Source organism: Microcaecilia unicolor, chromosome 4 (assembly GCF_901765095.1).
Source record: "Microcaecilia unicolor chromosome 4, aMicUni1.1, whole genome shotgun sequence".
Taxonomy (NCBI): domain Eukaryota; kingdom Metazoa; phylum Chordata; class Amphibia; order Gymnophiona; family Siphonopidae; genus Microcaecilia; species Microcaecilia unicolor.
Genome location: NC_044034.1, coordinates 83,482,175 through 83,494,910, shown reverse-complemented (window position 1 = coordinate 83,494,910; position 12,736 = coordinate 83,482,175). Strand labels below are relative to the sequence as shown.

At 42.1% G+C, this 12,736-nt stretch overlaps 1 protein-coding gene across 1 annotated transcript in view; it reads right to left on the bottom strand.

Moving 5' to 3' along the window:
- Positions 1-812: 812 nt before the first annotated feature.
- The window catches only part of CCNA1 (cyclin A1), a 51,531-nt gene continuing 39,607 nt past the window's right edge, over positions 813-12,736 (bottom strand). The window contains 2 exon segments of the mRNA XM_030199396.1: positions 813-1,548; positions 1,669-1,802. Of these exon segments, the coding sequence (XP_030055256.1) occupies positions 1,497-1,548; positions 1,669-1,802 (186 nt within the window). The 3' untranslated portion in view covers positions 813-1,496.

The following is a 12,736-nucleotide window of genomic DNA, read 5'->3' as shown; positions in this document are numbered from 1 at the left end:
AAGTAATAAAAAGTTACTGCAAATTCACAAGCCTGCCACACTGATATTGCAGGTTAGCAGATCCTATACTATTTATGGTAAAATTGGAGCCTAATTATATGGTCATTTTCTGCTGTAACTGATATAAAAATATCATCATACAATTGTTTTCAGCACAGGCAGTATTCACATTCAAGAGACTTGCTTGCTTGACACCCCCACCATGAAAAGAGCATCAGACAAAACCCTAATGAGTCCAGGGCTTGCGTGGTTATCCATACTAATTCAACTATGGTATGAAAAGGTACCCTTAACTAGGGCCTGATGTTTGACCAATCACTACAACTCTAGTCAGAGCTGTTTCATATTTCTGAGAATTTCCCCCTCCTATGTCATCACAGGAGCAGCATCTTGAATAGTGCACACTTATGAAAAAGCACATAATTTGCATTGTACATACTCGTATACATTCTGCATGCAACTATTGACAGTAGATTCCATGGTTTTGCTGCTGTTTTTCTTTGCCATTGATATAGATGCATCACTGACATTCACTGTGTATTTTCAAACAAATGCATATCCTTAGGGGCTATAGAAAAGTTAACTGTTTTACTCTTACATCTCTTCTGCTGTTTCTTACTGGGCCCAATTTAGTTTTCTACACAAGTTACACTTAACCCCTATTTGGAATCATTTCTTGATGAACCTTCAAAGAAGTCACACTTATTGCATCTATCATTCAATTAGCTTAAACTAAAAATCAATGAGTTATACATTAACAAGATATGCGCTTTTCAAGCATTAATTTTATTTAAAAAAAAAAAACCTACTTTGCACCTTGGAAGTCACAAAGATACGGCAGGAGAAGTGTACATAGCATCAGAGCTTTTTGTTTTTAAAAAAAAGTCAGTGTGTGCTACTTCTTTTAAGCATTAAGGCTATCAAATCAGATGACAGATGTACTTGGTTGGCAACTTCTGTTCCAGATCATACTGTTGACAATGTCATGATGTCCATCACATAGCGTAGGCAAGTACCCCCCATTGCTGGTCCTTCCATTAATTTATAATTGAAAAATTACACTGTTAAAAAAGGAGCATAAAATTTATAGGATGCAAGACCTAGAATACTGGGACAGGGACACAAATCTTGGGCAAATTAGCTAGTGTAGCCCAGAGCTGCTACACAATGTTTTTCCCCAAATCAGCCCATCTACTGTAAACAAAATATTAGCAGCTTATAGCAATAATGGCTAATCAGTGGGTCTTCCTGGCAGTGTCCTAGAAGTTAGCCACCAAAGCATACCCCCCAGTTGGTCATAATTGTTTACATACTTCCTTAATCTGTATTAAAATCCAAGGTCTAAAGTCCTTATTAAAAAATATCTAAAATATCAATAAAAAATCCTAGGGCAACAAGTTGTTGCAGACACTTGACCTGCAGTGTCAAAATTAGACCAACTCTGTTGATCATGAGGTAAGTGCTAGTTTTAAAATTTGTGTCCAGTGCATTGATGTTTATTTCAGAGGTAGCTGGGCTGGAGGCTCCAGGAGCGACACATGCATGTACCTGCAGACAAAAGCAAAAACAGCTATCAGCAAATCATTTCACAAGGCCTTTGCCCCAGAGTCAGATTTAGACAGGTAGCATGTAAGAAGCCAGTCTACTTAGAATACTAATACAACTTACTTGGAAATTTTGTATTTCTCTCGAATTGCTTGTTGTGGTTGATTGGGAGCATTAAGACATGCCCTATGCAGCTCACTCAGGCAAGGCACTATTTCACTAAGTGAATAACCAGTAAATGCAGCAAGAGATTCTGGCTGAAAAGAAAATCACCACAGAGTTGTTACACAAATTCCTGTACAATTCGAATATCTGGCATAAGGGCAATTAAAATTGCAGGAGGGTGGTATCTGAGCAGCATTAGTCAGCATCCACAAACTAGCACCATTTTTTAGCTCTATTCTGCTGCTGCCTCCTGCTGCTGCTCTTACTGTGGATCCTTCCTTGTAACAGGAAAGCAGGTGGCAGAATTAGCCAATGTCAGCTTTTCTGGATATCCCCAATGAATATGCATGAACCAAATTTGCATGCAAAATCACAATCTTGACTGGGTTGAGAACCACTGGCAGAGACTAAAGAACTGCATCTAAGTTCTTCAAAACCAATATTCAATCATTCTGACTTCAAAGGTTTTACGTCTTCACAGAACCAGGACACTGTACCAGTGATTTCACAGTGAGAATACTGAAAGGTAACTTTAAAACCATACAAGAACGTAAGACCTTTGAAGTCAGAATGATTGAATATTTTAACACCCAACAGAAAGGACTTAACAAGGATCTGGGGTTCCTAGCCCATTATCTAATATAATAAAACGCACCGTGAACGTTCTGAAGACAACGTTCTGTGAAGCCGGAAGCCTGAAGCCCTGAAGCCTGAAGCCTTGAAGCCATCTGACGTCACTCCCAGGCTGAGGCTGAAGGGTTCGTGGATTCGTGGTGTGAAGCCTTCAAGCCAGCCAGCCGTCTCTGCCCCGCCCTCGCGACAAAACAAACAAATCCGGAAGTGAAACGTCAGGGAAGGAGGCGGCGCTCCCGACGTCTAGCCTTCCCTTCGCTGTGTTCCGCCTTAAAAAGAAGGCGGAACACAGCGAAGGGAAAGCTAGACGTCGGGAGCGCCGCCTCCTTCCCTGACGCTTCGTTGCCGGAACCACGGAGGTAAATTGAAAAAGAAGAAAAAAAAAACAAAACAATGCATGGATGCGAAGGGGGCGGGCCAGGCTGGGACATGGGAGAGAGAGTAGCATGGATGCGACGGGGGGGGGGGCATGGAAGGGCGAGAGGGGACTTGCTGGAAAAGGATGAATGGAGGCGGCAGGGGACAGAGGAGCATGGATGGGTATGGATTGGGAGGGCAGGGCACAGGGAGAGAGGGGAATTACTGGAAATGGATGAAGGGAGGGGGCAGGGGACAGAGGAGCATGGATGGGCATGGATTGGGAGGGCAGGACTCAGGGAGAGAGGGAAATTGCTGGATAGGGAAAAATGGAGGGGCCAGGTGACAGATGAGCATGGATGGGCATGGATTGGAAGGGCAGGACTCAGGGAGAAGGGAATTGCTGGATAGGGATGAATGGAGGGGACAGATGGGCATGGATGGATATGGATTGCAGAGCAGGCCTCAGGCAGAGAGGGGAAATGCTGGATAGGGAAAAATGGAGGGGCCAGGTGACAGAGGAGCATGGATGGGCATGGATTGGAAGGGCAGGACTCAGGGAGAGGGGAATTGCTGGATAGGGATGAATGGAGGGGACAGATGGGCATGGATGGATATGCATTGCAGAGCAGGCCTCAGGCAGAGAGGGGAAATGCTGGATAGGGAAAAATGGAGGGGCCAGGTGACAGAGGAGCATGGATGGGCATGGATTGGAAGGGCAGGACTCAGGGAGAGGGGAATTGCTGGATAGGGATGAATGGAGGGGACAGATGGGCATGGATGGATATGGATTGCAGAGCAGGCCTCAGGCAGAGAGGGGAAATGCTGGATAGGGAAAAATGGAGGGGCCAGGTGACAGAGGAGCATGGCTGGGCATGGATTGGAAGGGCAGGACTCAGGGAGAGGGGAATTGCTGGATAGGGATGAATGGAGGGGACAGATGGGCATGGATGGATATGCATTGCAGAGCAGGCCTCAGGCAGAGAGGGGAAATGCTGGATAGGGAAAAATGGAGGGGCCAGGTGACAGAGGAGCATGGATGGGCATGGATTGGAAGGGCAGGACTCAGGGAGAGGGGAATTGCTGAATAGGGATGAATGGAGGGGACAGATGGGCATGGATGGATATGGATTGCAGAGCAGGCCTCAGGCAGAGAGGGGAAATGCTGGATAGGGAAAAATGGAGGGGCCAGGTGACAGAGGAGCATGGATGGGCATGGATTGGGAGGGCAGGGCTCAGGGACAGAGGGGAATTGCTGGAAAAGGATGAATGGAGGGGGCAGGGGACAGATGGCCACTTTCACTCTGACTCTCAAACACTCACTCTCACATACACTCTCCCAAACATACACACTCAGAGGAAAACCTTGCTAGCGCCCGTTTCATTTGTGTCAGAAACGGGCCTTTTTTACTAGTAAACCATAAAGCTGTGTGTCTCTGTTGATCACCCCACCCCTCACCTATCCACACCCATCCTGTTAGAATATCAATGATATGCTTTGATGTCCCCATGCATACCTCCGACCCACCCCCATCCTCCCACCCTGTCAGACTGTCATAGTAATGCTTGAATGTTTTCACTTATATACACTGTCAGCTAGCACATTTGCTTATTTCCGATCTGACGAAGAAGGGCAACCTTCGAAAGCTAATCAAGAAATGTATTAAGTTATGTCCAATAAAAAAAGGTATATTTTCTTTTCCATGTTGTATTTTGTTTGATTTCTATTGATAACCTTTTGGGGTCATGAAATCTGGATGTTTTTACATTTTAAACTTGGGATTAGTAATGGTTTTTGAAGCATTGCTGTACACAATCTGAAGGAAATGCTGATCTGGTGAAACATATGAGAAACTCCTTGATGTCCCTAGGTTACCAGAAGCAAGCTACATTTCCTCAAAAGCAATATAAAAAAGCAAAGCTTCCTTACTATGGATAGTTTTAAACTAAGTACAAAAATATAGAACCAAAATTTAGTAGGAAAAGCAGCAGGCATATAAATATCAGTTCTACATTGATAAATAAATGCTTTAATTTCAAATCATAGGCCAAAGGAAGATTATCCGATATTATGATCGTGTCTTTAGCAAGACAAATTAAATCTGTGCTTCAGCTACCCTGTCCTGAGCCTTTTCTTCACTTATTGGAAAAGCAAAAACAAACATTGAAACAGCTAAACAGGTATAAATAAATATACTTGGATTCCAAAATGCTGTCCTCCTTGGCTTCATGGGTCTACACTAGGACCTTCCAGGGGGAAAAAGTTACTATAACAGTCTATATTAAGTATTCCCTGAAGCCAGATTTAGTTATCCAACATTTAAAATGTTATCACACAAATCTTGATCTATTTGGAACACATGCAACATACTTTCCTGGATATTCTTGCCTGATTTATTACTCTTGAATATTTCCATAATTATTCTTTCATACTGAAAAGATTGCATTGTGTAGATCAGTAAAGCTTATTTTAATGCATTAAGATAGTATAATGATAAAGGCACAAGGGTATAAAAAAAACTTGCAGAACACTAAATTTTAGGGGCACTTGGATTGGTTATAACATGTTAGATCTTTGAAGCAATGTTTATGGGTTGTCTTGCTCTTATTTGCATTTAAATTCACATTCAAAATAAATTGAATAAGGATGAAGGATTAATATAAAGAAAGACAATTCAAAATAAGCAATAACTAGGCAACAGAATTAAAATCACATTAACCCTATATAGTCCACAAATGGAGAGAGGCAAGAGTCCATTATCACTGAGGAAACAGGGAAATTCAAAAGAAAAGATTACTGCTAGGAAAACAGCAAGTTTAGATGCCAATATTATGATTCTCACTTATTGAAATTATTCAGTCTCCACTTGTGGCAGAACCTTTCCCTTCCAAGAAATACTGTAATTGAGAATCATAAATATATTGGTGGTTATTAAAAACACATTTACATGATAGCTCAACTGGAACTCAGCAAAAATATCAACCACACGTTGTCAAAGGGAAGAGACTTGTAAAGGTCCGAAATGACACCAGGAAATACAGAAAAGTTTCCACCAAGTTCAAATCTTCAAACCTAAAATATAAAATGAAGTAAAGCATATTTAACTTGGTTGAAAACAAAGTAATCAAAGATTGTCCTTGGAATAACTTCCTCCTAGGATTTTTCCAAAATGCTGGTCAAGTCCAAACTGTCTGAAGACACATCAACCATAGATGATTCTTGAACAGAGGTCGATTATTCTTTGAAATTGGTATATAAAATTCTATGTAATGGAGGAAAACCCTCTGGGAAATATTTAAAACACTTTTTGCAAATTTTAAAAAGCTTCCTTTGGTGACATTGTAATTACTTGAGGAAAATTCAACACACGCAAGTTCAGTTTTGTATAAATTTTAAAAGTTCCCCATTTTTCTCTGAAACAAAAGACTATCTTGCATTAGAGTAATTCGAGCATGTTTTAACTGTTGGGTCTGTCATTTCTTTAACCTCCCCCCCCCCCCCCCCGGGATTTTAAAGCATCTTGTACTTTTTGAATCCTGTTTTCACCTACAGTAGGCAAAGCCAAGGCACATACTTTGTGTATGGAATCCAGAACGTTCCAAATGGAGTCTAAACTTACATCTACAGGCTTTAACTAGGGAAGGAACAAGGAGTTCCCTGGGTCTTCCTGACATCCTCCTGAGATAACCTCTGTCTGGCTACCAGATGGTAAACGCCCTGAAGTAGACGGCAGCTACAGCCCTCTGAGTTGGAAGCAGCGACAGCAACTTAGCCGCTGTAGATGTCTCAGGGGTGCCATAGGTCAAGGAACAGAAGGATTAGCTGGGCCTCCGGTCTGAGTGTAGCATCGCTCTCCAGAACAGGGCTCTTCCTCATGCCCTGTGAAGCTGAAAAGCCTGATGCGACATTGTCTTCCAAACTGCAAAATCTCCATCTGCCAAAGTGGAGAAGCAGACAAGCTGGAGGGTGACCGAAGCTTCCCTTTACGTTTAGGCATGAAGAGGTAAAGTGCTCTTAAGTGCACTAAAATTAAAAAAAAAAATTCCAGGTTGGAGCTCAGTTTGCAGTGTCCTTGCTGACCGCCATCTTGCCTCTTGCTGTCTTGCTCTTGTTGTACACTAGGCAACAAGATTCTACAAAGTAAATCACACTAGTATATATACTCCAGATACTCAAGTTTTATAGTTTAAAAGAATAAAACATGTCATTTCATACATGAGCAAATTAAGTTACAAGAATAATTAACACCGAGGGCTAAATTTCACAAATACTAGTAGAACAGTTAAGAGGTACAGAATTTGGGTCAAAGTTATCTAGCACAGATCTGTTGAAAAAAACCAGGTCACTAGTACCTAGTAGAATTCCCCCTCCCCCTCCACTAGAAATCCCCCCAAATAGCAAGATTCCATACTACGTACTCCCAGAATAAGCAGGGACTCTCCCTGGATCTACCTTAACAGTTTATGGACTACCTCCAGGAATTTGTCCAAACTTTTATAAACATGGCTAGATTAACTGCTTTTACCACATTCACTAGCAATGAATTAAACATTTGATTAAAGTTAAAAATGAGTTTTTACTACGACTTCATGGAGCATCCTTTAAGTACCAAGACAAATGACTTGTTTACCTATTCCACTCAGGATTTTGTAGACCACAGCTCCTAACAGAAGGATGGTTGGGAGTCTTTAGCTGTCAACTTACATCTGAATTTGTTCAGAGGGATTATGATCCACTTGCTGCCTTTCACACCAAACCATTTCCTTTTTGTGCAGCAGAGGTGGTGGGTGAGGAGTGCACAATAAAATGGCTGAGACATTGAAGATGGAAGTTTCCGCTGGAGAGGAAGAGATAGCAGACATTACCAATGCCAGTAGAATCTACTCCTAACTCCATTGCATTGGAGCTTATAGCCCGCTAACACCTCAACAGTTCTAAGTTACCAAGTTAACTCCAGCACTAGCTTATCACCTCTTTGGAAAGCAGACTGTTGTGTGCCGCAGGGTTCCCCACTTTCGCCAACTCTTCAACATAATGTTGATTCCTTTGGCCACGGCCCTTTCCAAACTTGGGCTCAACCCATTTATTTATGCAGATGACATCACTATCTTCATTCCTTTTAAAAAAGACCTAAGCGAAATTACCAATGAAATACGACTAGGATTACACACCATGCTTGGCTGGACCAACTTGACTGGGCCAACTCATTTAAATTCAAACTCAATACTGAGAAAACTCTAATTCTCTCCTCTCCCTATAACAAATTCACGCCCCTAGCATTAATCACTCCTGAGCTTGTCTTGCCAATCTCGGAGTCCCTAAAAATATTAGATGTCATTGTTAATAGAACCTTAACCCTGGAGCAACAAGCGAACTCTACAGCCAGGCAAATGTTCTTCTCTCTTTGGAAACTTAAATGTATACAACTTTATTTCCCTAGAGAAGTATTCCGAAATTTAGTTCAATCACTAGTCATAAGCCACCTTGATTACTGCAATGGAATTTATGGGGGGGGGGGGGGGGTGCACAGATATGCTCCTAAAAAAACTACAAAGTGCCCAGAACACAGCGGCCAGGCTCATCTTCGGTAAATCGAGATTAGACAGTTCAAGGCCACTGCGTGAGAAGCTGCACTGGCTTCCAGTGAAGGACCAAATAGCTTTTAAAATTTGCACTCTGGTGCACAAAATCACCTACGGTGAAGCCCCTGCTTATATGGACACCCTAATTAACCTGCCGCCTAGGAACTCACAAATCAGCTCGTTCGTACTTAAATCTCCATTACCCAGTTTTCTGTGGCCTCAAGTACAAGACCACCTATGCATCCACCTTCTCCTTTCTTAGCACTCAATTGTGAAATGGGCTGCCTCAATTGGTCAAACTTACTCCTGATCACCCAACCTTCAAGAAGCACCTCAAGACCTTCCTTTTTGGTAGAACATACGCTCCAAACCCACCTGGTGTCTCTTCCTTCTGAATTACAACTGTCGTAGTGACATACTGATCACCGCTACTCTTTCCCCTTTTCTCACCTTGCTCCTTCCCTTTCTCTCTTACGATATTGTTTTTTGCAGAATTGTTGTATGTTTTTGTAGACTGTTGTATGCCACTTTGAGCCTGCCCATGGGTGGGAATATTGTGGAATATAAGTGCTATAAATAAATAAATAAATAAATAAATAAATAAATAAAGTGGAGGGGTGGCCTAGTGGTTAGTGTGGTGGACTTTGGTCCTGGGGAACTGGGTTCGATTCCCACTGCAGGCACAGGCAGCTCCTTATGACCTCTGGGCAAGTCACTTAACCCTCCATTGCCCCAGTTACAAATAAGTACCTGTATATAATATGTAAGCCAAATTGAACCTAAGAGTGGGAAAGCGCGGGGTACAAATGTAACAAAAAATAAATAAAAAATAAGTGGGTTCCAATCAAAGAGGCCAGAACAAACTTCTGGGAAACAGTTTAAAGTAAAAATCAAACCCAAGTACAAACTTTTCTAAAAAGGTGGTTTTCAAAAGTTTCCTAAATAACAAGATTAAGATAGAAAAAACAGCCCTGCAACATCTTTCCATAGACGCATTCCCTGAACTGGTAATAATCCTAGCTAAAGGGCCAGAATGCAGCCTTGGAAGCTAACAGGAGAAACCAGAACTTAGAACTCCCAATGCTGCAGATCAACCAGTGCCTAGAAAGGAAAGGCATCCATCTGCCTAGACATGTCTTCGGATGTATGCTGGCATGTAATACTGCTGGAATCTCCTCAGTGTCAAGTGACATCCTGGATCTGGGACAGAAGTTGAAGCAGACGTTGACAAATTGCCTTGTCCTTGAAAGGGAGGATTTAAGAACAAAGTTCGTGATCTGAAGATAATGCATGGCTAAGCTGAGAGCACTTCAGTTTCCTGGGAACTTGGGATGAAGTTCTAAGTATTACTGAACCAGAGATAGCATCCCACCATCAAAATAAGTGTCTTCTGATAACACTTAAACCTTCCAGCAGAGCCCAAAAATTATATCCGTTTCACAGTTCATTTCTAGGGATGACCAATGACTCCAATAGGCATATTTTCAAAGCACTTAGCCTTCCAAAGTTCCATAGAAACCTATGGAACTTTGGAAGGCTAAGTGCTTTGAAAATATGCCTCTCAAGTCTACTTTATGGATTTCCTCTAGGAACTTGTCAAATTTTGTTTTGAATCCTGCTATGTTAGTTGCTTTGACCAAATCTGGCAACTGATTCCATAGCTTATGTGCCATGTAAAAAAGACTTTCTACAATTTGGTCTCCATCTGCTAGCCATTAGTTTCATGGAGCCTTCTCATGTTCCTGTGTCCAACACATTAAACTACTGTTCAATTCATCTGCTCCACTCCACTCAGTTTTATAAGTTATATGGCCTCATCTTCTCCAGTACGAAAAGCCCTAGCCTTTAGCCTGTTCACATTCCCTAACACAGCTTTTACACTCCTACTGGTCATCTGGTTCACCCAGAACAGAGTCACAGAATGTGTGTGTGAGCGGCTTCTGACACTTCAAAAGCGTTTGGGAAGAGAGTGTTGAGTTGCTAAGGATAGTTGGTGTGTGTTGGCACCCAATTAATAGGGAGTAGTAGAATTCTGACCTCTCCTGCTGGACTGGAATTTCCATCCCACTGGAGAAGTGTTACTGCTCAAGTCGATGTAAGCTAGGCTCCTACCGGATAGCCTGTCACCAGTTGCCTATATCTACTCCACTTCTAGTCACTCACAAAAATACACGCCAAATGATTTTTTTTCTCCTCTTCAGCTATCATCATGACTTCATGCTTTCAGCACTACTATTTGCAGGACTCCTGCTGGCTCACTATCTTTCTGGTTGCTCTGCTGTATTGCCTGGCACTAGTTTTGTGGGAGTCCTTTACACCATTCCAGTGATAGTCGGGAAACAATTATACAATGATTCCAAATACCACCTACCACCCCTGGCACATATGCTAACTTATTTGCAACCATTTCCTCTTAGTTCTCATGCTGTTCATTCTGTCAATATTGGACTATGAAATTGCACATCACTGTTTGAAAACCCCTCAAATTTGCGACCTCATTCTTTCTACTGTGTTTATATTTTGTCTCATGGAGACCTGGATACAAATGGTGAAGAAAGCTATTTGAATATTTACCCAAAGGCTTGTCATCTTTTTTCAGGGTCAGACATCCAGAAATGGCAGGGGGAGGGGGTCACAATCATTTACTGAACCAACACCAAAATTTCCCTATTCTGAAGCCCTCATAGTAAGACTCTCCGGCCCAATCCGCTTGTTCTATTACTATGCTACTGTCCTCCGTCCTTTGTCTGCTTCTTGGGAAACTTGCTATTATTTCAGAAGTTATCCCGGTCTTTTGTGAATTTAATGGTCACAGATAGGAATGCTTGAGAATGAGAATCTTTACTTGTTGATCTACAACTCCCAGGTTGCTTCCTGGACCATCAAAAGGGTCACACATTGGACCTTGTTATAGTACCTACCACCTCAGCTTTTGAGCTCAGATCACTTTCCTCCCTTGTGCCTTGGTCTGACCACTTGATTCTCCAAATTGCTCTATCCCTCTTTTTGTCCCTCCTACTCTCCCACTGCAGTGGTCTAGACATCTTTCTCCCTCCTAATTTTCTTTTCCCTCAGATTTTGACTCTTTAGAACTAACAGGCCTTTCATGCTACTCTTTCTGTAGTCCTTGATAAAGCAGCCCCAACAAGATTAATCAATCCCTCCCATTACCATGGACTGTCTTGATATCACAGTGGGTGGGTTAGGTCTCTCTTAGGCAACAATTATGTAGGGGTGAATGTATCTGGATGAAAACAATTTGTATTTTTTAATAAAAGTAGGCTTAAACATTATAACTTCCACCTTCACAAGGCTAAGGCTCTTTATTATGCAAACAGTAGCAAAAAGCCCCCCCCCCCCCCCCAACTAAAGGTGTTCTCCATTTTTCATAATTTAGCATCACCTTCTCTTATTCCAGGTACTACTCTCTGCCCCTACAGCCGATTGCCTTTCACAATATTTTCTTACCAACATTTCAAGACGTGACAAATTTTAGTCATTTGTCCCCTCATCTCTACCTGGCTGCACCTCCTGGAGTACCTGTCAAGCTCCACACCCTTCATTCTTTATCAGTAGCTCTTTCCAGTGCGAAATGCACCTACTGTGAGCTAGACCCTTTCCATCTTCCTAGCTAAAATGCCCTAACCTACAGCTCTCTCCTCAAATCTTGGTCATGTACCACTTTTGGAAAAGGGCTATTGACAAACCAATCCTTAAGAAACCTTCCCTTGATTCACAGGTCCCAGCTCAGTATCAGCCCATCTCCAATTTGTCTTCTCAAAAAGATTTTGGAGAAAATTGGGTTCACACAACTCTTCCTTTGCTGATAAGTCTCTTGCCCTTCATCTTAAACAAATCAAGATTCAGATCACATTTTAGTACAGAAACTGTTCTCACAACTGTACTTAATGAAATCCACATGTACTGGATAAACGCATGGTGTTTTTTGCCATCTGTCTGGATCTTTCAGCTGCATTTGATCTTGTGGATCATTCTTTTATACTGTCTTGTCTTTCCTCTTGGGATTTCAGGTTCTGTCTTGTTGTGGTTCACTTCATTTCTCTCCATTCCTATACTGTTGCTTCTATGGCCTCTACCCGATGTCTGCCTTATGATGTGCCACAGGGCTCTGTTTTTGTCTCCCTAGTCACACCACTCCTTAAAAAAAAAAAAAAAAAAGCACACTTTCATTGGACCCTACCTGTCCTTCCAACTATCGCCCCATTTCCCTCCTCCCTTTCCTATCCAAGATATTCGAATATGCTGTTCACTGCTGTTGTCTTGACTCTCATCTCAAGCTATTCTGATCCACTTCAATCTGACTTTCGCCCTCTTGATTCAACTGAAACAGAGCTTGCTAAAGTCTCCAATGACCTGTTCCTGGCCAGATCCAAAGGTCTCTATTCTATCCTCATCCTTCTCAATCTGCTGCTTTTGACACTGTTGATCACAA